Genomic DNA, 25335 nt, shown 5'->3' on the forward strand with positions numbered 1-25335 from the left:
TGTTCTGCTACCCCTTTATTCTCTATTGCAAAACAGTATTATACACTATGCAGATATTATCTCATTAGATTCCACCCTCCATTTGTGAGATTATTTTTTTAAGTATAACTTACTATAACCAGACCTTACCCCAACTACTGGGGGAGAGGGCAGAAAGACAGCTTTAGCGAAAACCAAAGCCTGGTCTTCCAAGATGAGCGGGGCTATATAACTTCTCCAGAGGCATAAATGATTGGTAGCAGTGACCTCTGATGACGGTTCTATTACCTCATGTTAGATGAGTTTTATTGCCAGGTTTCTCTTCGTAGTCACTTTAAGCAACAGACTGACCCAAGTTTTACATCATGCTTTTTCACAGAAATGTTGCCAAGCATGCATGTTCTATTTCTTGTGAGAATATATATATAAAGGTTTGTATGGACTTTGGTGAGATTTTCTCTAATATGGTAATTGACAACAGTTACAATTTATCTTCATCTTTTGACCAAAAATGAAAGGGAAAAAAATCACTTAATGAATGGTGAGTATTAGGGGGGTTTTAGGCCTATGAAGGGGAAGATGACTAAGGGTCTTCTGTAGTAATACCCAAATTAGTTGGCAGCAGGGCATCTTTTTTTAATTTTTAAGAAAGTGAAGAACTAAGGGAAACTAATATTGAATGTTTACTATGTATCAAATGCGCATAGATGTCATCTCATTTTGTACTCCCAGTTACCTTTTAAAGAGTTGGCGTTTTTTACAAATTTATAGGTAAGGAAACAAAGGCCCAGTGGGTTAAGTCATCTCCTGGATGTCAAACAGCTATTAAGTGTTAGATATGAATGTCTGATTATTTTTTAATCTATACCCGAGGACATTTTTTCCATTTATTTTTCAAAGAGAGGGTAAGGGTGGGAGTGAAAAAAACACACAAAATATCAACGTGAGAGAGATGGCCAGGGTGAACATGCAGCCGAGGTACATGCCCTCGGCCAGGAATCAAATCCACGACCCTTGGATCCACAGGCCGATGCTGTAACCACTGAGAAAAACAGGCCATGTCTGATTTTTAACAGCCACGAAATTAGAATAAGATATTTTGTCAATGCTACTCTATCAACATCTTTAACCATGAATGCTCACATATTTGTACAGTTTTTTGAAGTAAAAGAAACACAATACATATTAAGACAACTATTCTTAGTCATTTGAACAGATTTCCTTTATTTTTATTGCTATAAAATAAAGATCTAGTAAAAATAAGATGAAGAAAATGAAGTTATATATCATGCTCTAGGAAAATATTTATTCTCAAGTGAGAACTTACTGTTATTGTGAGATTAGAAGTATTTACATTTATTTTTTTATTTCCTGGTTTGCAAGACTATAACTGTTTTGCCATGTAAGGAGTTAAAATTTTTAGAACCTGTTGGATTAATGAAATTTTCCCAAATAAACTGATAGATATTTAAAAATAATTGAGAGCTCTTGAAAGTAATTCAAGTCTGAAGACATCATCTTATTTTCAGTTATTCTTTTCAGCCTATCAAGTTTGTTAGCAAGGTGAACAAAAATAATAGGCAACAAGCCTTGTCATTGAGGCTTAAAGTCTACTTAAGGTCAACATATGTAAAATATTTTTCCTAAGCAAATTGAAATTAATACTCTATAGCCCTATCTGGTGGAAGGAGTACTTTAGGGATCAATGTTAAATTGAGTTAATCAGTGAAAACGTCTTGGAGAAACTAAGCCTTTTTTCTCTTTAGGAAACAATTGTTCACATTTTGTTGTGTGCCCCATTAGAAAGACTCTTGCACTCTTCAACTGTGCAAGTAGTGACTTCAGTTAGGTGCAGCTGTTGTATATTCTAAAGGAAAAGTAAGTGTTAAGTCCGCTATCTAAAGGAAAAGGTAAGTGTTAATCCTTGTTGCTCCAAGTGTGGTCAAGGGATTGGCAGCACTAGTATCACCTAGGAACTCATTAGAAATGGAGAATCTCATACCCTACCCTAAAACTACTGGATCTGAATTTGCATTTTAATAGTTGTCCTAGATGATTTCTGTCTTTATTAACTTTTGAGAAGCACTGTGTTAAATCCTGATCTTGGTATGTCCTCTTTGAAATGCAGAAGTTCTTTCATAAGTGTTTTCATTTTCTACAGTGACATATTTCATGTGTACACAGTTGAAAGTTGTCAGAAATAACAATCAAGTACCTAAACTGCTTTACCTCACCACTACAAATGAGAGTCAAATATTTATTATCGGTGAGCAATGTCTTTGTTTATGCTGTACTGGAAATGTAATATATTTTCTCTTCATTAAATTAACTTTTACATGACAACATTCAACCACAAGATAGTTCTATTTTCATCTTCTTTATCTCTATAAGAACGTTTTAAAAGAATACTTAGCCTATGAAATATATTTCTTCTAGATTATTCATGATTGAAGCAATGATTTTGTGACTCACTGGAGAATTGTGTTTATATCCTTTGGCTAACTTTAATTCCTATTTGCTATAAGGTAGATAATCATAAATTATTTGATAGATTGAAAACTGTTAGGCCCTCCATCACAATAGGGATTCAATTTAGCAATATTTTAAAATACTGAGTAAAACAAAAATGTGCATCAAATTTTGGCCTCAGGATCTCACAATTTACTTATATAGCAAGAAGAATCACACTACTTGTCTATAAGTACATTATTTTTCTCTGTTCCTTTTGATAATGGGGTCAAAACAATAAAGATAAAAGGTTCCAGATTAGTGAGGGAGTACTGTGGAATGGTGTGTTTACTAGAATGCTACCATATTGGTGATTAGGAAATTTGTCAAGAGTTCTAGGAAGTGTGTAACGCACATCTTTGTCAACACCTCATTTTATAAATACTAATAACATCAGATGTAGATAGCACTTTTAAGTGTGCTTTAAGAAAATGAATTTAAACATTGTGCTTTACTGCCTGGACAGTATGGCTCAATGGTTGTACATCAACTCATGAATCAGGAGGTCACCGTTAGATTCCTGGTCTGGGCACATGCCTGTGTTGCAGATTCAGTCTCTAGTAGGGAGCGTGCAGGAGGCAGCTAATCGATGATTCTCTCTTATCATTGATGTTTCTATCTCTACCTCTCCTTTCCTCTCTCTGAAATCAGTGTCACCCAAATTAAATTTAATTTAAAAAAATGTTGAGCTATACTTATAGGCAATTTAGTTCATACGTGATGCGATATAGTCAAGATAATACATGATTTAAAAATCAATTTTAAAGAAAATGCCAACCATTTGGATAGTTAAAAAAAATCCCAGCTATTAGTTTCTTTTTCATATGGCTTTTTAGTATCCTGTAGACAGCTACAGTTTAGTCCATTAAAACTCTAGTATGCATATCGAGTACAATTATCCTCTGTATCGAGAATCAGTGAACATGACTTGTTTTCTTGGTGATATAAGAAACTGTTTTAATATTAAACTGTACTTATACAAAAAAGTCCATTCAGTTTATCACAGTAAGTTGGTTTACACTCCCCCCTTATTTTTCTCTTTACCCTTCTTGCAAATAGGTCATAGAGGCCAGCCATATGCCAGTGATACCAAAGTAAAAAGTTTTATTCAGTGGATGAAAACAAAGACTGATTCTGGGGAAATGAAGAATACTGTTATTGGTGGATATTACCCCTATCCCCCAGTGCCAGAGACATTTTCGAAGTATAGGACTTCTGTAAAAGGTACTAATAAAATTGATACTTTTTAAATGATATTTTTATATGCTACATGTATGGTGTATGAAATATCAGTTAGTCTTCTTTATTCTTTTATTATATGGGGGTGAGCCAAAATGTATCAACACTTCCTGATAATAGTGCTGTCTTTCTGAAGATCTAAAGATATCATGTGTCCTAAAGTTAATATTTTCATTTTATTTGCCTGGAAGAAAAGAAGGAACATAGACGATGACTAAATAGGGATAATATCTCAATTTAATGTCATTGAGATGTACTCTGACCGTAGTAGATTTCAACTCCTATGGCATTACTTAGAGAAACTAAGATATCAAAGGGAACACTGGGCAATTTGATATCAAGATATTGAAAACTGCATTATGCTACTCTTATGAAATAGTATAGTATTTAGATGATGATAGGTCAGTATTTCAAAATTTCTCTTTTTTTCCCCCAAACCATGCAATTATCCCACAGTTTTAAAAAACGATATACTTAAGTGTTAAACTTTTCAATTGTCATATCTAATTGTATTAAAAGTAATTAACATTAGGCCTCTCTATCAGTACTCATTTTGCATCTCATTGATTTGGGTGTCATTTTTATTTAAAGGTAGCACTCGATTGTGTTATATCCAATATACAGGGGTGTACAAAAGTAGTTACATTTGTGAGTATGCAAAACAGTTTATTCTTATTATTTATTAATTATTGTATTATTTTCCATATGAACAACTGTAAACCTACTTTTGCCCCACCCTGTATTGGCATCCTTTTGCACTTTATAATGCCATCAATTTGTAGTATATATTTAGAAATATTAAAATGTGTGTGTCTATGCAGTGGCTAGGCAACACTTTTTAGTCTGAAATATAATCTATAAATTACATTCAATATACAAAATTTCTGTTTCAAATTAAAATTCCAGACTAGAAGACTGTATCATGATTTAACTGATTAATATATTTTGCCTATTTTACAAAAATTACATAAGAGGATGCCAACTATAAACACAAAGCCTCACAAATTTAAATTATGTGGCAAGTTTATAATTTCAAGTTGTATTTAGATTGCAAATCTGGTTTTTATTTTTATCATTTCAGTTCTTTAAAACTTTCAATTTCCTTGGAATTACTCTTTTGCAGTTCAGTCGCTCCTGACAGCTATAAGTGAAGTGAGGAAGGAGATTGAAAACTTGCAGTATAGGGAACAAAAACGCATTGCAATTCAGGGAATAATTACTACTATAAAGTATATGCCCCGTAGCAGTGCAACTGGAAGTACCTCAGCATCAGAAACAGTTCGGGTATGGCACCAGAGAATTAATAGTATATTGCTGAAAACGCTGTGATCATAATTACAGTTGTACCTTGTTCATTTTATTCAGAACTCACATGCATTGATTCTTTTTTTATTATTCTTCTTAATGGTGTAAAACCAAGAGGGGGGAAAGATCATTGTTGCTTTTTGTTTCTTTTTTCTGTCATTTACTTATTTTGGAGCAGGCTGGGCAGAAGGTCATAGCCTCTGATATTTCCCAAGGCCCTCAAAATTTGGTATCTTGATTTTGCTTTCTACACAATTTAAGCCTATCTTGATTGTTGTTATTTAAATTCCCAAGTGGTATATATTATTACAGGCATCCTTGGAAATATTGTGAGTTCAGTTCCAGATCACTGCAATAAAGCACATATTGCAGTTAAACAAGTCACATGAATTTTTGTTTTCTCGGTGCATATAAAAGTTATTTTTACACTACTGTAGTCTATTAAGTGTGCAATAGCATTATAATTAAAAAACAGCTTACATAACCTTAATTTAAGAAATACTTTATTGCTGAAAAGATTAACCATCATCTGAACCTACTGGAAAAATGGTGCCAATAGATTTGCTCCACACTGGGTTGCCTCAAACATTTAATGTGTAAAAAACACAATATCTGCAAAGCACAATAAAATGAAATATGTCTGCATATTATTTTCTTACGTTTTGTCAAGACCAGAACATTAGGAACACTTCCACTGGAAGTTCTACCTCTGGATCTGGCATGGCAGTCTTAGCCAGGTTGTATAAGACACCAGTTCTGAAATCTAGGCATAATCGAGACAAAAAAAGTTAATTTTTCCTATGAGTTTATTTTTTTAATTATTTCTAGGATTGCTATTCTTTTTTTAAGTTTTATTGGAACACAACTGCAGTTATTTGTTTAAATATTTGTTTATGGATCCTTTTTAAAATTTAAATATATTTTATGGATTTCAGAGACAAAGGGAGAGGGAGAGAGAGAGATAGAAACATCAATGATGAGAGAGAATCATTGATCAGCTTCCTCCTGCACACACCCTACTGGGCATGTACCCTTAACCAGAAGGGAACCTGGGACCCTTCAGTCCACAGGCCGACACTCTTTCCACTGTGCCAAATTGACTAGGATTACTGTTCTTACAGAAATACACATCTAATCCAACTTTTCAGCTATAGTAATATAAGAGGGACTTTTGTTTATTTTTCTTTTAAAAATATTTTAATAGAAGATGGATTAGGATAAATCATCTTTATAAAAGCACTATTATTATTTCAACATGTTGTCACAACTCTTAAGATTATGAAAAATGAGTAAACTAAAATTGTAGACTTTTAAGATAAATAATTTCAATGAATTAGTTTTAAATGTTTTCTCTAAATTTTTGGTTTCAGAATGTTAACCAACCCTCAACATCCCAAACAGCAATAAAAGAAAGTCAAAGTCAGGAACTAGATGGTAAACAGAATCAAGATGATGGTTCTGTGAGTTGTCAAACTACATGTACAAGTTTGAGCCCTCCCAAGAAAAAAAGGATTCTGCAAGGGCCATTTGGCAAACTGTAAGTCATTTGTATTAAATACATACATAGAATATTAGGTTGTTTTGTTTTGTTGGTTTCTTTCTATCCTGTAAAATGCATAGTTGTACTAGAAGCTGTATTAGTTTTCTAGGGCTGATGAAGTACAAGATCAAGGTATTGGTAGGGTGAATTCCTCATAAGAGATGTGAGGTAGAATCTGTTCCATGACTCTCACCTAGCTTCTGGTGGTTTACTGGCAATATTTAGTATTTCTTAGCTTATAGACGAATCACCCCAATCTGTGCCTTGATCTTCTTCACCTGGCATTCTCCCTATTGTGTAAATTTGTGTCTAGATTTCCACTTTTTATCAGGACACCATCCACATTGGATTACGGATCCATTCTGGGGTACTGGTCTACTCCAATATTATATTATCTTAACCAACTGCATCTTCAATGACCCTATTTTGAAATGTCACATTCTCACTGTCCTTGAAAATGTAATCAGTTACATATTATTAGTCTGTCCTCTGGTCCCTTAAAATTTATGTCCTCACATGCAAAATACATTCAGCCCATCACAATATCCCCAAATGTCTTAACCCATACCAACGTTGACTCTAAGTCCAAAATCTCATCTAAATATCATCTAAATCATGTGTGGATGAGATGCCGGGTGATTCATCCTCAGACAAAATTATTTTCTATCTGTAACTTGTGAAACTACACATTATCTATCCAAAATACAATTGGTGGGACAGGCATTCCAAAAGGAAGAAATTGCAAGGAAGAAAAGGATCATGGGTCACAAGCAAGTCTGAAACCTAGCAGGATCAGTTCCACTTGATTTTAAGGCTCCAGAATTATCCTGTTTGGCATGATACTATGTCCTCTGGGCTCAACAGGTGACAGCCTGAGTGGGTAGCTGGCTCTGTACTCTGGAACTGAGGTGATGGCTCTACCTTCATAAAGAAAAGGCCTTACCCTCAGGGTTATTCTTCCCTTTTTAAAAAAGAATAACACACGATCTCAGCTGGATATATCTATCAGGTCATTTCCTGACTTTAGAATTCCAGTAACCCAACAGCCTTTCTTCATTTCCTCTCACCTATATCCCTTCAGTCTAAGCCAGCGGTTCTCAACCTGTGGGTCGCGACCCCTTTGGCGGTCGAACGACCCTTTCACAGGGGTCGCCGAAGACCATCCTGCATATCAGATATTTACATTATGATTCATAACAGTAGCAACATTACAGTTATGAAGTAGCAACGAAAATAGTTTTATGGTTGGGTCACAACATGAGGAACTGTATTTAAAGGGCCAGAAGGTTGAGAACCACTGGCTAAGCTAACAGCATGCCAGATGAGATAGTTGATTGGGCCCACAGGTCACAAGCCTAATGTGTTGGGCAAATGGTTCGCCAACAATACCCTTGGTGTTCTATCCAGAGCAAACTTTCTCATTTTTTGAAATTGAGTAGGCTGAGAATTTTCCAAGTATTGAAGTGTGCTTCCTTTTTTCTTAACAATTCTCTTTACAAATGTCTCTACCTTCTCATATTTTACTATAAGCAGCAAGGAAAAACCAAGCTGTGCCTTCAACACTTTGTAAGTTCAGCTCAATATGCAAGTTCATTGCATACAAGTTTCACTTTCCATCCAACAAAACACAATTCTGCCAAGTCCTCTGCTATTTTATAACAAGGATCACCTTTCATCCAGCTTCAAATTAGACATTATTTCTTTCTGAGACCTCACCAGAAGCACCATTTACATTCATATTTCTAGCAACATTCTGTTCATGACAATATGTGTTTTCCCTAAGAAACAGAAGCTTTGTCTACAGCTTTGTTCTTTTCTTTCTGAGTCTTCAAGAGATTCTCCTTCAAAATCCATATTTCTAGCAATGTTCTCTTCAAAGCAGTCGAAGCTTATTCTGTTACTGAATCTCAAAACTCTTTCAGCCTCCACTTAATACCTAATTCCAAAGCCACTTCCACATTTTTAATTATTTGTTACAGCAGCACCCTACTTCCTGGTACTGAAATCTGTATCAGTTTTCTAGGGCTGCTATGACAAAGTACCACAAGTTGTATGGCTTAAACAACAGAAAATTATTGTCCCGCAGTTCTTTAAGCTACAACTTTAAAATTAAGGTGTCAGCAGGGTTGGTTCCTTTTGAGGGTTGTAAGGAAGAATCTGCCCCATGCCTCTCCTCTAGCATCTGGTGATTTGCTGACAATCTTTGACATTCATGGGCTTGTAGAAACATCACCCCAGTCTGTATCTGTGTTCAAATATCCCTTTTTTATAAAAACATCTGTCATAGTAGTGGCCCACGCTACTCCAGTATGACTTCATCTTAACTAATTACATCTTCAGTGACCCTGTCTCCAAATAATTGCACATCTGCCTTGCTCAGCATGGACTGATTGAAAATTAATTTAAAATGGGAAGTAACCCAAAAATAAACATTTTAATTTATGTATGCATTATATTTTAACTTAAAATACTATAAATGTATTTAATTTATTTATTTTTTTTAAATATATTTTATTGATTTTTTACAGAGAGGAAGGGAGAGAGATAGAGAGTCAGAAACATCGATGCGAGAGAAACATCGATCAGCCGCCTCCTGCACATCCCCCACTGGGGATGTGCCCGCAACCCAGGTACATGCCCTTGACCGGAATCGAACCTGGGACCTTCCAGTCTGTAGGCCGACGCTCTATCCACTGAGCCAAATCGGTTTCGGCGATAAATGTATTTAATTTAAAACAATTTGTTCATCAGTTGTTTAAGCATGGATCTTTTATACATAAACTTCTCCATTATGAATTGTATATAATTAACAGTTTTGGTTTCTTTGCAGTAGCAACAAAACTGAGAAACTAATAAAGAAGGTGAAGTACAGAATCATTTAGATTTTTTTTTTTTTAATTGACACTAATCTTTTGTAATAGCTATGTCCAATCAGACTCAGTTTGGGGTTATATACTGAGCTTGTATCTGGCTATGTGAGCTAGAAAATTAAATCATTGATTTTTGGGTTCTTCCTTTCTAATATATGCATATTTGCTATACATTTTTCTCCATGCACTGATTTAGCCACCTCCTACTTCATTATCAGTTAGTTCAAACATTTTTTTGGTTTTCAGTGTGACTCTCTTCAGACTCATATCATTTCATTTCCAATCACTTGAGAATCTCTAGTTGCATTTTTAAAATTTAATTCAGCTTATCTTCACTCTGGAAAGAGAAAATATTCTGAACTATTTTAATTATTTGAAATGTGTTGAAAGGCTGTTCTTAAATTGTACATGTGGTCAATTTTGGTAAATGCTTTTTCATATGCACTCAAAAAATGTGAATTCCATCATCCTTGAGTGCGGTGTTCTATACATGTCAGTTAGGTCTAAGTATTCTAATTGTGTTGTTAATATTTATTGTTGACAGTGTTACAGATGCCCCCCTTTTTACTTCTCATTGCCCTGCTCCACCAGTGCCAGGAGCCGGCCCATCCTTGCTGTTTCAAGGGACCTGGCATATATGGCATACTGTTCTTAATACGTTTGCTCACCTTCTTGGCACTATGTGTTTTAACCAAGGCCACCTCTCTGAGAAAGGTTGTTTCCCCAGGTAGGGATTATCCCCTGAAGTTAGATGCTGGGGTCCAACCCCAGCAGGTCCAGGGGTCCCCAAAGGTGTGGACGGAGTCGGCGAAGAAGGAATGACACGGAGACAGCGTTCAGTTGATCAGCAGCCTAGCCAGGATCTCCAGCCAAGTTCTGGTCAGGATCTCCAGCCAAGTTCTGGTTAGGATCTCCAGCCAGGTTCTGTGTCCATGTTCTCTTGCTAGGTTCTCCAGCCAGGTTCTCTAGGTTCTCCAGCCAGGTTCAGTCACCAGGTTCTAGTCAGGTTCTCTTGCCATGTTCTATCCAGGTTCTGTAGCCAGGTTCTGTCTCTAGGTTCTTCAGCCAGGTTCTCTCACTAGGTTCTGTCTCTAGGTTCTGTGGCCAGTTTCTGTCCAGGATCTTTTGCCATGTTCTCTAGGTTCTGTCTCCAGTTTCTGTCCAGGATCTTTTGCCATGTTCTCTCCAGCGAAGTTCTTCTGTCTCTAGGTTCTGTGTAGGTTCTGTGTCTAGGTTCTGTGTCTAGGTTCTGTGTGCTGTTGTCTTGTTACATCTGTATTTATACCAGTTGATTCCAATCCTATCAATCTCTATTCCAAAGGTTAGGGCATTTCTTATCTCCATTCCAGGGAGTAAAGATTATGTAGCTTAAGCATGATTGTTTGTAGTTAAAGTGATTAATTACCCGCCTGGCACTTAGTTAAGGGGTTTTGTTCCCTCCCTAACTTCAGGGGAAAATCCCTACCTGGGGAAACAACCTTTCTCAGAGAGGTGGCCTTGGTTAAAACACATAGTGCCAAGAAGGTGAGCAAACATATTAAGAACAGTACGCCATATATGCCAGGTCCCTTGAAACAGCAAGGATGGACCGGCTCCCGGCACACCAGGATCCCACCACCACCACCCCTGCCTTCACCACCCTATTGTCTATGTCTATGGGTAATACATATCTATATATATATAAAAGCCTAAGCTACCGTTATGACTAAACAACCAGAACAATCGGTCAACTGGTCGCTATGGTGTGCACTGACCACCATGGGGCAGACACTCAATGCAGGAGCTTCCCCCTGGTGGTCAGTGTGTTCCCACAGCCAACCTCCCGCGGCCCCTCCCTCCACATGGCCCCCATTGACCCCTGGTGCTAAATCTTTCGTAGACAACCTGCTTCTGGGTCTGGGTTTCATATGTAGCAGAGCAGATCCCTCGATGCGATCTATTGAAAGTCAGCCCTCAACACAAGGGTTCATTTGATTTCTTGTTCATTTATTTTGATTTTTAGATTTAATTGTTCATAGATATGTAGTTATTGCCACTTTATTGTTTATATTTCTTGTTTCTTCTTCTTCTTCTACCTCTTACTCCTCCTTTTTTCAAAGAACATGCTTCAACATTTCATATAATGCTGATTTGATGGTAATGAACTCCTTTAGCTCTTTCTTTTCTGTGAAGCTCTTTATCTGACCTTCACTTCTCAATGACAGCTTTGCTGGGTAAAGTAATCTTCATTGTAGGTCCTTGCTTTTCATCGCTTTGAGTATTTCTTGCTACTCCCTTCTGCCCTGCAAAGTTTATGTTGATAAATCAGCTGACAGACATATGGGCTCTCCCTTGTAGATAACTAACTGCTTTTCTCTTGCTGCTTTTAAGATTCTCTCTTTGTCTTTAACCTTTGTCATTTTAATTATGATGTGTCTTGGTGTGGGCCTCTTTAAGTTCATCTTGCTTAGGATTCTCAGGTCATCTACAAATGGTTTAGCACCAGGGGCCCCTGGTTTAGCACCACGGGCCAATGGGCTTCCTATACTTGTATGTCTATTTCTTTCACCAGGTGGGGGAATTTTTCTGTCATTATTTCTTCAAATATGTTTTCAATTTCTTGCTCTTTCTCTTCTCCTTCCAGCACCCCCATGATACAAATGTTGGTATGTTTGAAGTTGTCCCAGAGGCTCCTTACACTATCTTCATATTTTTTATTCTTTGTTAAAATATGTTTTTATTGATTTCAGAGAGGAAGGGAGAGGGAGAGAGAGATACAAACATCAATGATGAGAGAGAACGACTGATAGGCTGCCTCCTGCACCCCCCAACTTGGGATTGAGCAGGCAACCCTGGCATGTACCTGCAATCCTGCCATGTGCCCTTGACCAGAATTGAACCCAGGACCCTTCAGTCTGCATGCTGACACTCTATCGCTGAGCCAAACCAGCTAGGGCCATATTTTTCATTATTCTTTTTTTGTGCTCTTCTGATTGGGCGTTTTTTGCTTCCTCATATTCAAATTGTTGATTTGATTCTGGGCTTCCTCTACTCTACTGTTGATCCCTTATAAATTATTCTTTATTTCAGTTAGTGTATCCTTTATTTGTGACTGGTCCTTTTTTGTGTCTATGATGTTCTCACTAATTTCCTTGAAATTCTCACTAAGTTCCTTGAGCATCCTCAAAACCATTGTTTTGAACTCTGTATCTAGTAGTTTGCTTGTTTCTGTTTCATTTATTTATTTTTCTGGAGCTTACTTCTGTTCTTTCATTTGTGTCATGTTTCTTTGTCTCTGCATTTTGGCTGCTTCCCTGTGTTTGTTACTATGCATTAGGTAGAGCTGCTATGTCTCCTAGAATTGGTAGAGTGGCTTTGTATAGTAGGTGTCCTGTAGGGCCCAGTGGCTCAGCCTCCCCAGTCACCTGAACTGGGAACTCTAAGTGTGTTCCTGTGTGGGCTGTGTGCACAGTCTTGTTGTTGTTGAGCCTTGATTGCTGTGGGCATCACTTGGAATAATTGATCCCCCCAGGCCAGTTGGCTATGAGGACCAGCTGCTGCCTACAGTGGAAGAGCTGCTATACAAGATACCCTTATGGAGCAGAACTTGCTTTAGTGGGGCTTTGGTGCTCACTGAGTCTGCCCCTTGGGTGTGTCACTCATGGATGTGATAGAGTTGTAATCTGGTGTGGTCTGAAGCTGTCCACTGGGTGCACTCACTGGAGCCTTCTGAGGTGTGAAAAGTCAGCCACTGCCTATGCCCTGCCTGGGGATACCCAGCACAATCTAAAGAGCAATCTACAGATGGCTGCTGCTTGTGTTTGACTAGGAGGTTCCCAGGAAAGGCCAGGCTGTGAACCTTGTTAAGCTGCTGCTAATGCTGGGCCTGGGGCCTCTTATTGAGAGGAATGGGGCATGTGACACCAGCTTCTGCTTGTTTGAGAGATTTTAGGAAAGTTTGAAGCCTGGGCCAGAACAGGCCATTCATATGGAAAGTACACTGCAAACAGCTTGGTTGGAGCTGCAAACTGCATGGGGCAGGATCTCAGGGAATCACCAGAGTGCAGTGAAGAGTGTTGACCAGGTTGATGGAGACTCATATATAATGCCTGCCAGTCAGCTCTGTGGAGGTGAGGTCCCAGCACTTTTGTCTGGGAGAAAACTGCCCCAGAGTTCTTTCCCTAATGCCAGGCAATATAGTTCCTCCTTGTATGGCCCTGGATCCTTTCAAGTTGATGCTCTATCACTGGAGCTCAGAGGGAGTGAGTCCAAGTAAGTCCTTGCATGGGTCCTTTAAGAGGAACTGCCTTGAACTCCAGTAACCTCTGTGTCACTGAGCCACAATCCCACTGGTTTTAACAGCCCAAGTTACAGGGACTTTTCTTCTCAACATTGGAACCCTGGGCTGGGGGCCTGGTATGGGACTGGAACCCCTTGCTCTACATGGGAGTCCTCCTCAGCCACAATATCCCTCCCAATTAAAAACACGCCACACATAGGTGTCAGACCAGCCCCTTCTGTGCCTTCATCCCTTCTACCAGTCTCAATGTGCTTTCTTCTTTAATTTTCTAATTGTAGTACTTCCATTCATCCAGATTCCAGGTGGATCTGAATGGTGGTTGTTCAGTATTTTAGTTGTAATTTTGATGTGGTTGTAGGAGGATGTAAGTACCTACATTTACCTACGCTGCCATCTTGGTTCTCTCTCTGATTACATCTTTTATAGCCTCTGCTTTTTCCATCAGCTAATTGAGCAGGTAACACTGTTAACATCTTCTGACATGACTGATGATTTATTTCTCCTTTTAGTTCTGTCCATTTTTTGGTACAAATATGACTGAATACATATAGATTTAGGATTGTGATGCCTTTCTGATGATTGACCCCTTTGTAACTATGACATTTTTTTCATCTTTCACAATGTTTTCTACCTTAAAGTCTACTTGGTGTAGTACTAAATTACTTATACCAATTTTCTTTTGTTTAAGCCTTATACAGTATGTATATTCTATCCACATTACTTTGGACCTTTCTATGCCCTCACTTTTTTCGTTTTTATTTCTCACCCAAGGGTATGTTTATTGATATTTTTGAGGGAGGGAGGGAGGGAAGGAGGAAGGGAAGGAGAGAGAGAGAGAGAGAGAGAGAGAGAGAGAGAGAGAGAGAGAGAAAGAGAGAGAGAGAGAAACATCTATGTGAGAGAAACATCAATCATTTGCCTCCCATATGCACTCCAGCCGGGCATTGAACCTGCAATATAGACAAGTGCCCTGACCAGGAATTGAACCCACAACCTTTTGGTATATGGGATAGCGCTCCAACCAACTTACCCACCCAGCCAGGGCAAGGTTGTCAGTTTTAAGCAGCATATAGTTGTTTGTTTGTTTTTAACTAATGTGAGAATCTTAGTCTTTACTTAGAGTATATATTCTTCTCACTTTTACTGGAATTAATGATGTATTTGTCTATCAATCTTCATACTGTTTGCTTAATAAAAAAAAGTTTTAATTATTCAATTTCCCCCTTTTTTGATAGTTGTATATTCTTTAGTGGTTACTCTATAAATTATAACCTGAACACTTAACTTATTATTATAGTTAAATACAGCCCTAGCCAGTTTGGCTCAGAAGATTGAGTGTCGGCCTGTGGACTAAAGGGTCTCGGGTTTGATTCCAGTCAAGTGCATGTACCTCGTTGCAGGCTTCTGGTCCTGGTCAGGGGCATGTGAGAGGCAACCAATCAATCTGTCTCTCTAACATAGTGTTTCTCTCTGTCTCTCCCTCTCCCTTCCACTCTCTCTAAAAATCAATGGAAAAATACCCTCCTGTGAGGATTAAAAAAAAATTATTTTACTATTTTCCTGATAATGCTAGAACACTTCCAACTCCATTTATCCCCATTTTTATTATTTTTGTCTTACATTTTAATTGCACATATACTTAAAATTCCACAATATATTATTAGCATTGTCTTTCTTGTACGGTCAGCATTGATTTATATTTGTGCACATCTTCTTTTTTAGGTTCTCTTCATTCCTACCTGTCTTTCCAGACTTCATTTTGTTATTTTCTTTCTGACTGAAAATTTCCTCTCAGCACTTCTTTCAATGTAGCTTGTTGATCATATATTTCATTTTTCTTTGTCTAAAAACATCCCTACCTCTCAATTTCTACATTTTAAATGTCAGACATGCTATTATATGGCATGTAACAAAGACATGTATTTCAATGGTATTTTCATGCCAGAAAACCCCAACCAATTTGACAGCTAAGCGAATTGAAAATAAAAAGTAAGCACATCCTTGAGAAACTCTTGTCCATATGCACTGTATTCATGAAAATATTACATTACTAGAGGCCCGGTACACAGATTCATACACCAGTGGGGTCCCTCTGTGTGGCCTGCGGAGATTGGGCCGAAACCAGCAGTCCAACACTACCTGCCGTTCCTGCCTGCTGCTCCTGTTCATCCTGGCCCCGCTGCGCCTGCCACCACCACTGCTCGGTAGGCTCGCTGTGGTCTCTGGGCTGTGGTGGCCAGCTGTGAGCCCTGTATCTGGCTCCCGTTGGTCAGCTGAGTGGCACTCCTGCTGTGGGAGCACACTGACCACCAGGGGACAGATTCTGCATTGACCACCTGCCCCCTGGTGGTCAGTGCACGTTATAGCTCCTGGTTGACCGGTCAAATGGTCGACCCGTCGAACGGTCACTTAGGCTTTTATACATATAAACTAGGGGCACAGTGTACAAATTTGTGCACCTTGAAAAGAACTGTGGGCCACAAGGCTGCAGTGGGCACAGGGGCGGGTCTTGGCCCATCCTCCATGACCCTGCCCAGCCCCTCCTGCCATGGCCCCTGGTCCCCTGTCTGGTGCTCCCGCTCACCTGCTCCACCATCCTGCCATGGCCAATGGCCACCATGTTCTGTGTGCACGCGCCCTAGTGGTCAGCACACATCATAGCGACCAGTTGTTTGGTTGTTCCGCCATTCAGTCTATTTGCATATTAGGGTTTTTTATATATAGACTAGAGGCCTGGTGCACAAAAATTTGTGCACTCGGGGGGAAGAGGGGACCCCTCAGCCTGGCCTGTGCCCTCTCACAGTCTGGGACCCCTCGGAAGATAACACCCTGCTGGCTTAGGCCTGCTCTCGGGTGGCAGAGGGCAGGCCCAATCCCTAGGTGCAGCCCCTGGTTGGGCTCAGAGCAGGGTCGATTGGGGTGTTGGAGCGCCGCCCCCTGTCATGCACAGAGCAGGGTGGATCGGGAGGTTGTGATGCCACCCCCAGTCACGCTCAGCGTAGGGCGGATTGGGGGGTTGGGGCACCGCCCCCTGTCACACTCAAGGTAGGGTTGATGGGGTGGTTGTGGCGCCACCCCCTATCACGCACAGAGCAGGGCCAATCTGGGGGTTGGGGCGCTGCCCCCTGTCACACACAGAGCAGGGCCCATCAGGGGGGTTGGGGCTCCTTACCCTGTCACGCACGGAGCAGGGTTGATGAGGGGGTTGGGGAGCTCCCCACTGTCACGCACAGAGCAGGGCCCATCAGCTAGCTGAGGAGCTCCCCCCTGTCACTCAGAGAGTAGGGCCGATAGGGGAGTTGGGGCGCCGCCCTCTGTCACACACAGAGCAGGGCAGATCAGGGGGTTGGGATGCCGCCACTGTCACACTCAAGGCTGGGCCGATGGAGAGGTTATGGCTCTACCCCCTCACACACAGAGCAGGGCCCGTGGGGGTGGGGGTTATGGCGCCGCCCTCTATCACCCACAGAGCAGGGCGGATCAGGGGGTTGGGGCGTCGCCACTCTCACACTCAGGGCAGGGCCAATGGAGAGGTTATGGCTCTACCCATCACACACAGAGCAGGGCCCGTGGGGGGGTGGTGTTGGGGCACCACCCTCTATCACCCACAGAGCAGGGCCAATCAGGGGGTTGGGGCACCACACCCTGTCACACACAGAGCCGCAGGGCGAACAGAGGTTGGGGAGCTCCCCCGTATCAGGCACAGAGCAGGGCTGATCAGGAGGTTGGGGTGCCTTCCCATGTCACAAACAGAGCGGGGCGGATAGGGAGGTTGTGGCCCCGCCCCCTGTCACACACAGAGCTGCAGGGCGATCAGGGGGTTTGGGCGCTGCCACCTGTCACACTGATCCCGGTGCAGGGAGGCCTACCAGCTCCACTGATCCCTGTGCTGGGAGGCCTCTCGGCTCCGCTGATCCTGGTGCTGGGAGGCATATTACCCTTTTACTATATAAGGTAGAGGCCTGGTACACATCTGGGGGCCGGCTGGTTTGCCCTGAAGGGTGTTCTGGATCAGGGTGGGGGTCCCCACTGGGGTGCCTGGCCAGCCTGGGTGAGGGCCTGAGGGCTGTTTGCAGCTGGTCATACACCCTTCAGGGTGGGGGTCCCAACTGGGGTGCCTGGCCAGTCTGGGTGAGGGGCTGAGGGCTGTTTTTAGGCTGGCGGGTGAGGGATGCTCCCAACCACTCCTTTTTTACTGTTTTTTTTTTTTTTTTTTTTTTTTTTTTTTTTTTTTTTTTTTTTTTTTATTCTGGGCCAGCTTTAGCTCTGAGGCTCCAGCTCTTAGGCCTCCACTGCTGAAAGTAGGTATCTGGTTTGTTTCGGTTCGAAACAATCTATAACTCCAGCTCTGACTCCAGCTCTGAGATATATTTGTTAAAATGTTTCAAACTGCAGGCTCAGAGGCCGGCAAGGCAGGCGGGGAACGTTGGTTTCCTCTGTCACTGAAGCAAGCAAGCCTCATGTTAGTTTCAAGCTTCCTGGCTGCCGGCCGCCATCTTGGCTGACAGTTAATTTGCATATCGCCCTGATTAGCCAATGGGAAGGGTAGCGGTCGTACGCCAATTACCATGTTTCTCTTTTATTAGATAGGATTCTTAACAGCTATTTATAGGAACCCATCCATTATCCATCAATAGTGAAATGGATAAATCGTGGTATATTCGTATAAGAGAGCACTACAACGCAATGAAAATGAATAAACTTGCCCTGGCCAGTGTGGCTCAGTTGGATGTCATCCCATGTATTGAAAGGTCATCAGTTCTGTTCCCAGTCAGAGCACATGCTCAGGTTGTGGATTTGATACCTAATCAGAATTTGTGCAGGAGGCAAATAAATGATAGATGTTTCTCTTTCACATCGATGTTTCTCTCTTTCTCTTACTTTCTCTCTCAAAAAGCAATAAAAACATTCAAAAAATGAATGAACTTCAGCTACGTGCAGCAATGTGAATTAATATTAAAATAAAATATTGAAAAAAATAATTTTGTGGAAAAGAGGCAATATTAACAAAATAAGAGCCCTGACCAGTGTGGTTCAGTCATTAGAGGGTTGGCCAACCATGGAAGAGTCATGGGTTAGATTTCCATCAAGGTCACGTATCTGGATTGTGGGTTTGCTTCCCAACCCTGGTTGGGGCCAGTGCAAGAGGCAACCAATTGATGTTTCTTTCTCTCCCCGGCCCTCTCTTTTGAGACTGTATCTGTTTTGTCCATCTTTCCCTCTGTTTCTTGAACATATTAATCATTGTATTGTAAATCCTGGCCTACTGCCCAGCCTACAGGGCTCAGTGGTTGAGCGTCGACCTGTGAACCAGGAGGTCATGGTTCAGTTCCCAGTCAAGGCACATGCCCGGGTTGTGGGCTTGATCCCCAGTGTGGGGTGTGCAGGAGGTGGCCAATCAGTGGTTTTCTCTCATCATGGATGTTTCTATCTCTCTCTCCCTGTACCTTCCTCTCTGAATCAATAGACATATATTTTTTAAAAAATAATAATAAATCCTGGCCTGCTAACTCCAATGTCTGGGTCACCTATTGGTCTTCTTCTGATGGTACAATAATAGTAAATATGACCATTTAAGAGCTTGTATAAACCAACATTTTATTCCAAACTAGAGGCCCAGTGCATGAAAATTTGTGCACTCGAGGATGGGGGGTGTCCCTCAGCTGGGCCTGCGCCCTCTCACAGTCCAGGACCCCTCAGGGGATGTCTGACTGATGGCTTAGGCCCTCTCCCTGGGGGATCCAGCCTAAGCTGGCAGTCAGACATCCCTCTGGCAGGCCTAAGCTGTTAGTTGGACATCCTTAGTGCTGCCACAGAGGCGGGAGAGGCTCCAGCCACCACTGCTGTGCTGGCCAGCCATGAGCCGGCTTCTGGCTGAGAGGTGCTTCCCCTGTGGAAGCGCACTGACCACCAGGGGGCAGTGCCTGTATTAAGTGTCTGCTCCCTGGTGGTCAGTGTACATCATAGCAACTGGTCATTCCTGGTTGTTCTGCTGTTAGGGTCAATTTGCATATTACCCTTTTATTATATAGGATGATAGTAAATCATGGTACTCTCTCTTTTTTATTATATTTTTATTGATTTCAAAGAGGAAGGGAGAGGGAGAGAGAGATAGAAACATCAATGATGAGAGAGGTTCATTGATTGGCTGTCTCCCGCACGCCCCACACTGGAGACCAAGCCCTCAACACAGGCAGGTGCCCTTGACCAGGAATCAAACCTAGGACCCTTCAGTCTGCAGGCCGACGCTTTATCCACTGAGCCAAGCTAGCCAGGGCATGGTACTCTCTTTTAGATAAAATGTGTAAAAATCCATCAACTTATTCAAAAAGTTAGCACTGAGAAATCAAGTATAATAAATGGGACATTAAAACTTCTTCATTTCATCCTACTGATAAGATTACTTCCATTACCTCATTTGATGCTCAACATCCTTGTGAGGGAGGCACAGGATAATTATCTCAATTTTGTAGATTAAGAATTTGAGATTCAGAAAGGATAAAATATGGTAATTAAGCATGTGTGTATGTATATTAAGTACTTTTAATTTCTTTGCATAAAAGATACTTTATAAGATTATAATAATGTTAATTATAATCCTGTTATATAAATTAGGGAGTGACACATAATAGAATCTATATGACTTTTATCTAAGGTCAATATGTTAGTGAAAAGAGCAAGATTAGAGTACAACTTATAGCCTTTGATATAATTTTTATAATATTTTGCCAGTATCCATCATATGTGTCTTTATCTTCTCTTCTTTTTGCCTTCTTATCTGTGCTCAGTTATCCTTCAATATTTCTTATCTTTTTATTTTTATCTCTCTTTCTTCAATTTCCTCAGTTGATACCCATAGACATTTTATACTTCATTCTGTCATTTAGCACCTTTAAGACATTTAAGTCTTACAAATAAATGACTACATATTCCAGGAAAAACCTCTTAAACCACTTTGTAAAATTCTGTACAATATCATTATACTGTTTCACATTGGGAACTATTACTTCCAATTTATTTCAGATGAATATATTATTTTTAATCACATGTATTAAAAAGTATATACATGCTGTTTAAGGATTTCAAAATATGTGTAATTTAACTATTTTTAGTTATTTACATTTCTCTCTGAATTGATGTTTTCAGTTTACTAATTTCTGGAAATACCATATTTCAAAAATTGAAAAATTAAAACTACAACTATAAAGTATGTTTTTATGTGCTAGAGTTTTATAGTTAAACTAGTAGCTCGGTGCACAAAATTCGTGCACATTAAGAGGGATTTAATTGCCCTAACCAGTTTGGCTCAGTGGATAGACCATCGGCCTGCGGAATCAAGGGTCATGGGTTTGATTCCGGTCAAGGGCATGTACCTTGGTTGGAGTCACATCCCCAGTGGGGAGTGTGCAGGAGGCAGCTGATCAATGTTTCTCTCTCATCGATGTTTCTAACTCTCTATCCCTTTCCCTTCCTCTCTGTAAAAAATCAATAAAGTATATATTTTTTAAAAAGGGAATTAATTAGCAGAGATATTTTAATATTGCTATTGTACCTTTCTCTATAATAGAAGTGTGAGAGGTGAAAGGAAATTAGTAAAATGTATATGAAAATAATATATAAATTTATTAATAAATAAACAGTAACAAAAAGATATAACAACAGAGGCATGATATAAAAACGACAAAAACATGATATACAAACAACAGTGATGCAAACAATGACTCGATAGTGATTAAACTTATTCTAATATCTCCCTGTACACCACATTAAGAGTGAAAACACTTTCAGAGTGCTTGAGTAATTTCCCTTGTGATGAAGTATTTAGAACTTTAACTGTAACATCACATGCTCTTCAAAGTCGAGAGAAAGCAACATATAACTGACCATGTGCAAAAACAAGTTCAGGTAGGAATATGCCTACTTTGTCTAGAGTTTGTCCTTGTGATTTATTTATTTTTATTTTTTAATATATTTTATTGATTTTTTTACAGAGAGGAAGGGAGAGGGATAGAGAGTTAGAAACATCCATGAGAGAGAAACATTGATCAGCTGCCTCCTGCTCACTCCCTACTGGGGATGTGCCCGCAACCAAGGTACATGCCCTTGACCAGAATCGAACCTGGGACCCTTGAGTCCGCAGGCTGATGCTCTATTCACTGAGCCAAACCGGTTAGGGCTGTCCTTGTGATTTATTAACTGTCATCACAAATGCTGGCTTCACGGTAAACTGTTGTCCAATCAATTTAAAAGGGAGGCCAGTGTCAGATGGGGACAAATTAATTCTTGGAACCAGAACAGCCTCTCCCTCTGAAGATCCTATTAATACTTCAGCTTTGATAATGTTAGGTCGTAATCTTTTGATAATAAATCTGGTACCATTACAAAGACCACATTTACTGTTGAGATTTCTCAATAGCATGATGATTGCACCCACTTTCAATTTTAATTTATGACACAGCATTCCCGAAGGAATAATACTATTAAGAAATTCGATGGGAAAATTTTGCTTTTCAGCATCATCTGTGGAATCAATGGAATCATCACTCAAATATGTGTGAAAATCTCCATCGAGGATATCCAAATTTTCTTCATTTAATTTTTGAACATGCTCATTTTTTGGACAAAGAATTGCACGTTTAGATATATTTTTAATATTATCTATAGCAGTGGTTCTCAACCTTGGCTGCACATTAGAATCACCTGGGAATCTTTTTAAAATCCTGATTCCTGGGCCTCATCCTCCAGAAGCTGTTTCTTTGTTATGGGGTGGGGCCACAACATTAGTAACAAAGAAACAGAATTAAAACTTTATTGTGGGGAACCGCTACAGTGTTTTGGACAGGTTCAAGCCTTGGACTGATGAGAGGGCACAATGCTCTCATTTCCACATGCAGTCCCAGCTTGTAGGGCAGGGCCCTCCGAGCACAATTATAGCCAACAGCTATAGTTGTAAGCTTGAACCTATGGTCCGAACACGTGGCCCCACTTGCCTGAGTGATGTGGGCTTGATAGAGTTCAGGTGCATTTAGTTAGGTAGGATTGAAACCCAGGAGAATGTTGTAAACATCTTGGTCACGCCCTTACTTTGCCTCATAGCATCTGCTATAAAATAAAGGCATGGCTGTGGGCATGGTCGCTGTCTCTCAGAGAAGCAGCATCCCACCGAGACCTGGCTTTCATTGTCTTGTCTGTCTTTTCTAAGCCTTTCTGCCGCCCCCACTCAGGTTTACCCCTGGCCATGTTGGCATGCGGCACACTTTAGAAAGTTCTGCCTCCATGCTCCCAGGGTGGGTTCCTGCCTCAAACCCCGCCCTTACAGGAAACAGCTTGTGAAAGGGTGCAGCCGTTTCCAAGACAACCCCTGCAGGACTGATTTCCTTCTGCTTGGTTGCGGCAGTTCTTCTGGATGTGATGGACACCACCCATGGTTTTTTATATAAGTAGACTAGAGGCCCAGTGCACGAATTTGTGCATTGGTGAGGTCTGGCCGGCCCGCACCGATTGGGGTGGGTGGTGATTTGGGACAGGGCCAGCTGAGGGGAGGGGCTGCAGGCAGTTGGCCAGCCAGCCCCACCCCCTGGTCAAACTCCCAGTCAAACTCCTGTTCGAGGGGCCAATTTGCATATTAACCTTTTATTATATAGGATTGGTCTTTTTTCATGAAAATGACTTCTTTTTAGTTCATTAATAACTTGACATTATAAAAGAGGCCATAGAACTAATTTTTAAATTCCTATCATATGAAGTATGAATTCCTATCATATGAAGTTGATTATGTGGCATTCTACAACATGACAATTCTGATTTTCATGCTTTTAGTGTTGGAAATACAATAGAAAAATCTGATCGCAGAAATATGCTAAAAACCCATAAGGTGGAAATATTTCCTTATAAAAGCAGGCTTCTCCTCAGCTGCAAAATAAAATGCTTCCCCTTTCCTCCATTCATTTCATTTCAGTTCAATAAACAGTTAGTGAGAAGATAATATGTGGTGATACAAAAATAAAATGTAGTTTATACTTTTGTAACACTTTAAGCAGAACTTATAAGAGAATCAGGTGGAAGAGACAAACCTATAAACTGATTTTAATATAGTGCGATGAATACTATAATAGAAGTTTTTTCATGGTGCTATGAGAGCATACACAAGGAGCAGTGAGCCTTGACTAGAGATCAAGCATAGCTTCTTATAGGAAACTAGAGGCCTGGTACACAAATTCGTGCATGAGTGGGGTCTCCCTCGGGGTGGCCTGTGGGGATTGGACCAAAACCCATAGTCCAGTACTGACTGCAGCTCCTACCTGCCGCTCCCACTCATCCCAGCCCCACTGCACCTGCCATGGGCTTATGCCTAATCAGTCCCGATTGGGAGAGGCTCCTGTCACCACAGCAGTGCTCGCCAGCCATGAGCTTGTGTCTGGCGCCTTCCCAAAGGGAGTGGCCTGCAGTATCGGGCCAAAACCAGCTCTCTGACATCCCCCAAGGGGTCCTGGATTGTGAAAGGGCAGAGGCCAGACCGTGAGACCCCACCAGTGCATGATCAGGTCCAGGGAGGGGCCGAGAGAGGGTTCCAGGGCATGTCTGGCCCATCTCACTCAGTCCTGATCGGCCAGATCCCAGCAGCAAGCTAACCTACTGGTCAGAGCATCTCCCCCCTGGTGGTCAATGCACATCATAGCAAGTGGTTGAGCAACCATAGCATATCATTAGCATATTATGCTTTGATTGATTGAACAGTCCATCAGTCACTGGATGACTGGACACTTAGCATATTAGGCATCTATTATATAGGATAATGCCTGAGGTAAATGTTGAAGGATAAGAGTTAAGCAAAGGAAAAGGGGCAGAAAGAAAAGCATAAATATTGGAGAGTTAGGCCAAATACTTTTCTAGAATATTTGAACAAAGCAAACATGAAAATAGGCCATAGAACTAATTTTTAAATTCCTATCATATGAAGTATATAGCTATCTTTAGTTGATATTTAATAAAATTGAATACTTCCTTTTGTGGAATAATCCTTAAAAGAATATTTCAATCTATTGCAGCATTTGAATTGTTATACAGTATATGGATATTTGTTCATCATTTGAATGTATTGTTCTTACATTTTAATGCATCATTTTAAGAAAATAAACGTACATATTTTCTGAATTTATTGAACTAGAAAAAATTCTGTGTGGACCAATTAATTTTTCTATTCAAGTCTCTTTATAACTATTGGTTATTCTCATTTCATCTTTTGTAGAGTTCCTGTACCTCAGCCAGAAACTTCTGCACAAACAAGAGAAAATATACCAGACACACCAAGTATCTTCCAACGTATGTTGCTTTATTATTAGTAGTAGTATTAATGAAATATTTATGGAACACTGTTATATAAAGGTCACTATTTGATTCTGCATTTTTGTGCCATGCCTGCCACTAGCATAATATAAGTATTCTAAAAAGATACATAGCTAGTTATTTTTGTTGCTGGTTTTCATTTATATTAGTATAGGTCCTTGTCAAAAACACTGGTCCCAATTTAGAACAATATTGTGGTATCACCAAAGTGAAAGTAAATATGAACAAACTTATACTTATCAGTTTGCTTCTTTAGTAGCATATACCTT

General features: G+C 40.3%; 1 protein-coding gene across 1 annotated transcript in view; it reads left to right on the forward strand.

Annotated features, from left to right (window-relative positions):
• Positions 1–25335, forward strand: part of LOC308536249 (RPA-related protein RADX-like) — a 55847-nt gene that overhangs the window by 9460 nt on the left and 21052 nt on the right. Inside the window, exons 7-11 of the mRNA XM_081115348.1 lie at positions 2141–2245; positions 3547–3711; positions 4850–5010; positions 6402–6568; positions 24969–25042. Of these exons, the coding sequence (XP_080971474.1) occupies positions 2141–2245; positions 3547–3711; positions 4850–5010; positions 6402–6568; positions 24969–25042 (672 nt within the window). The remainder of the gene's footprint in view (positions 1–2140; positions 2246–3546; positions 3712–4849; positions 5011–6401; positions 6569–24968; positions 25043–25335) is intronic.

Source organism: Myotis nattereri (genome assembly GCF_964212035.1).
Source record: "Myotis nattereri genome assembly, chromosome: X".
NCBI lineage: Eukaryota > Metazoa > Chordata > Mammalia > Chiroptera > Vespertilionidae > Myotis > Myotis nattereri.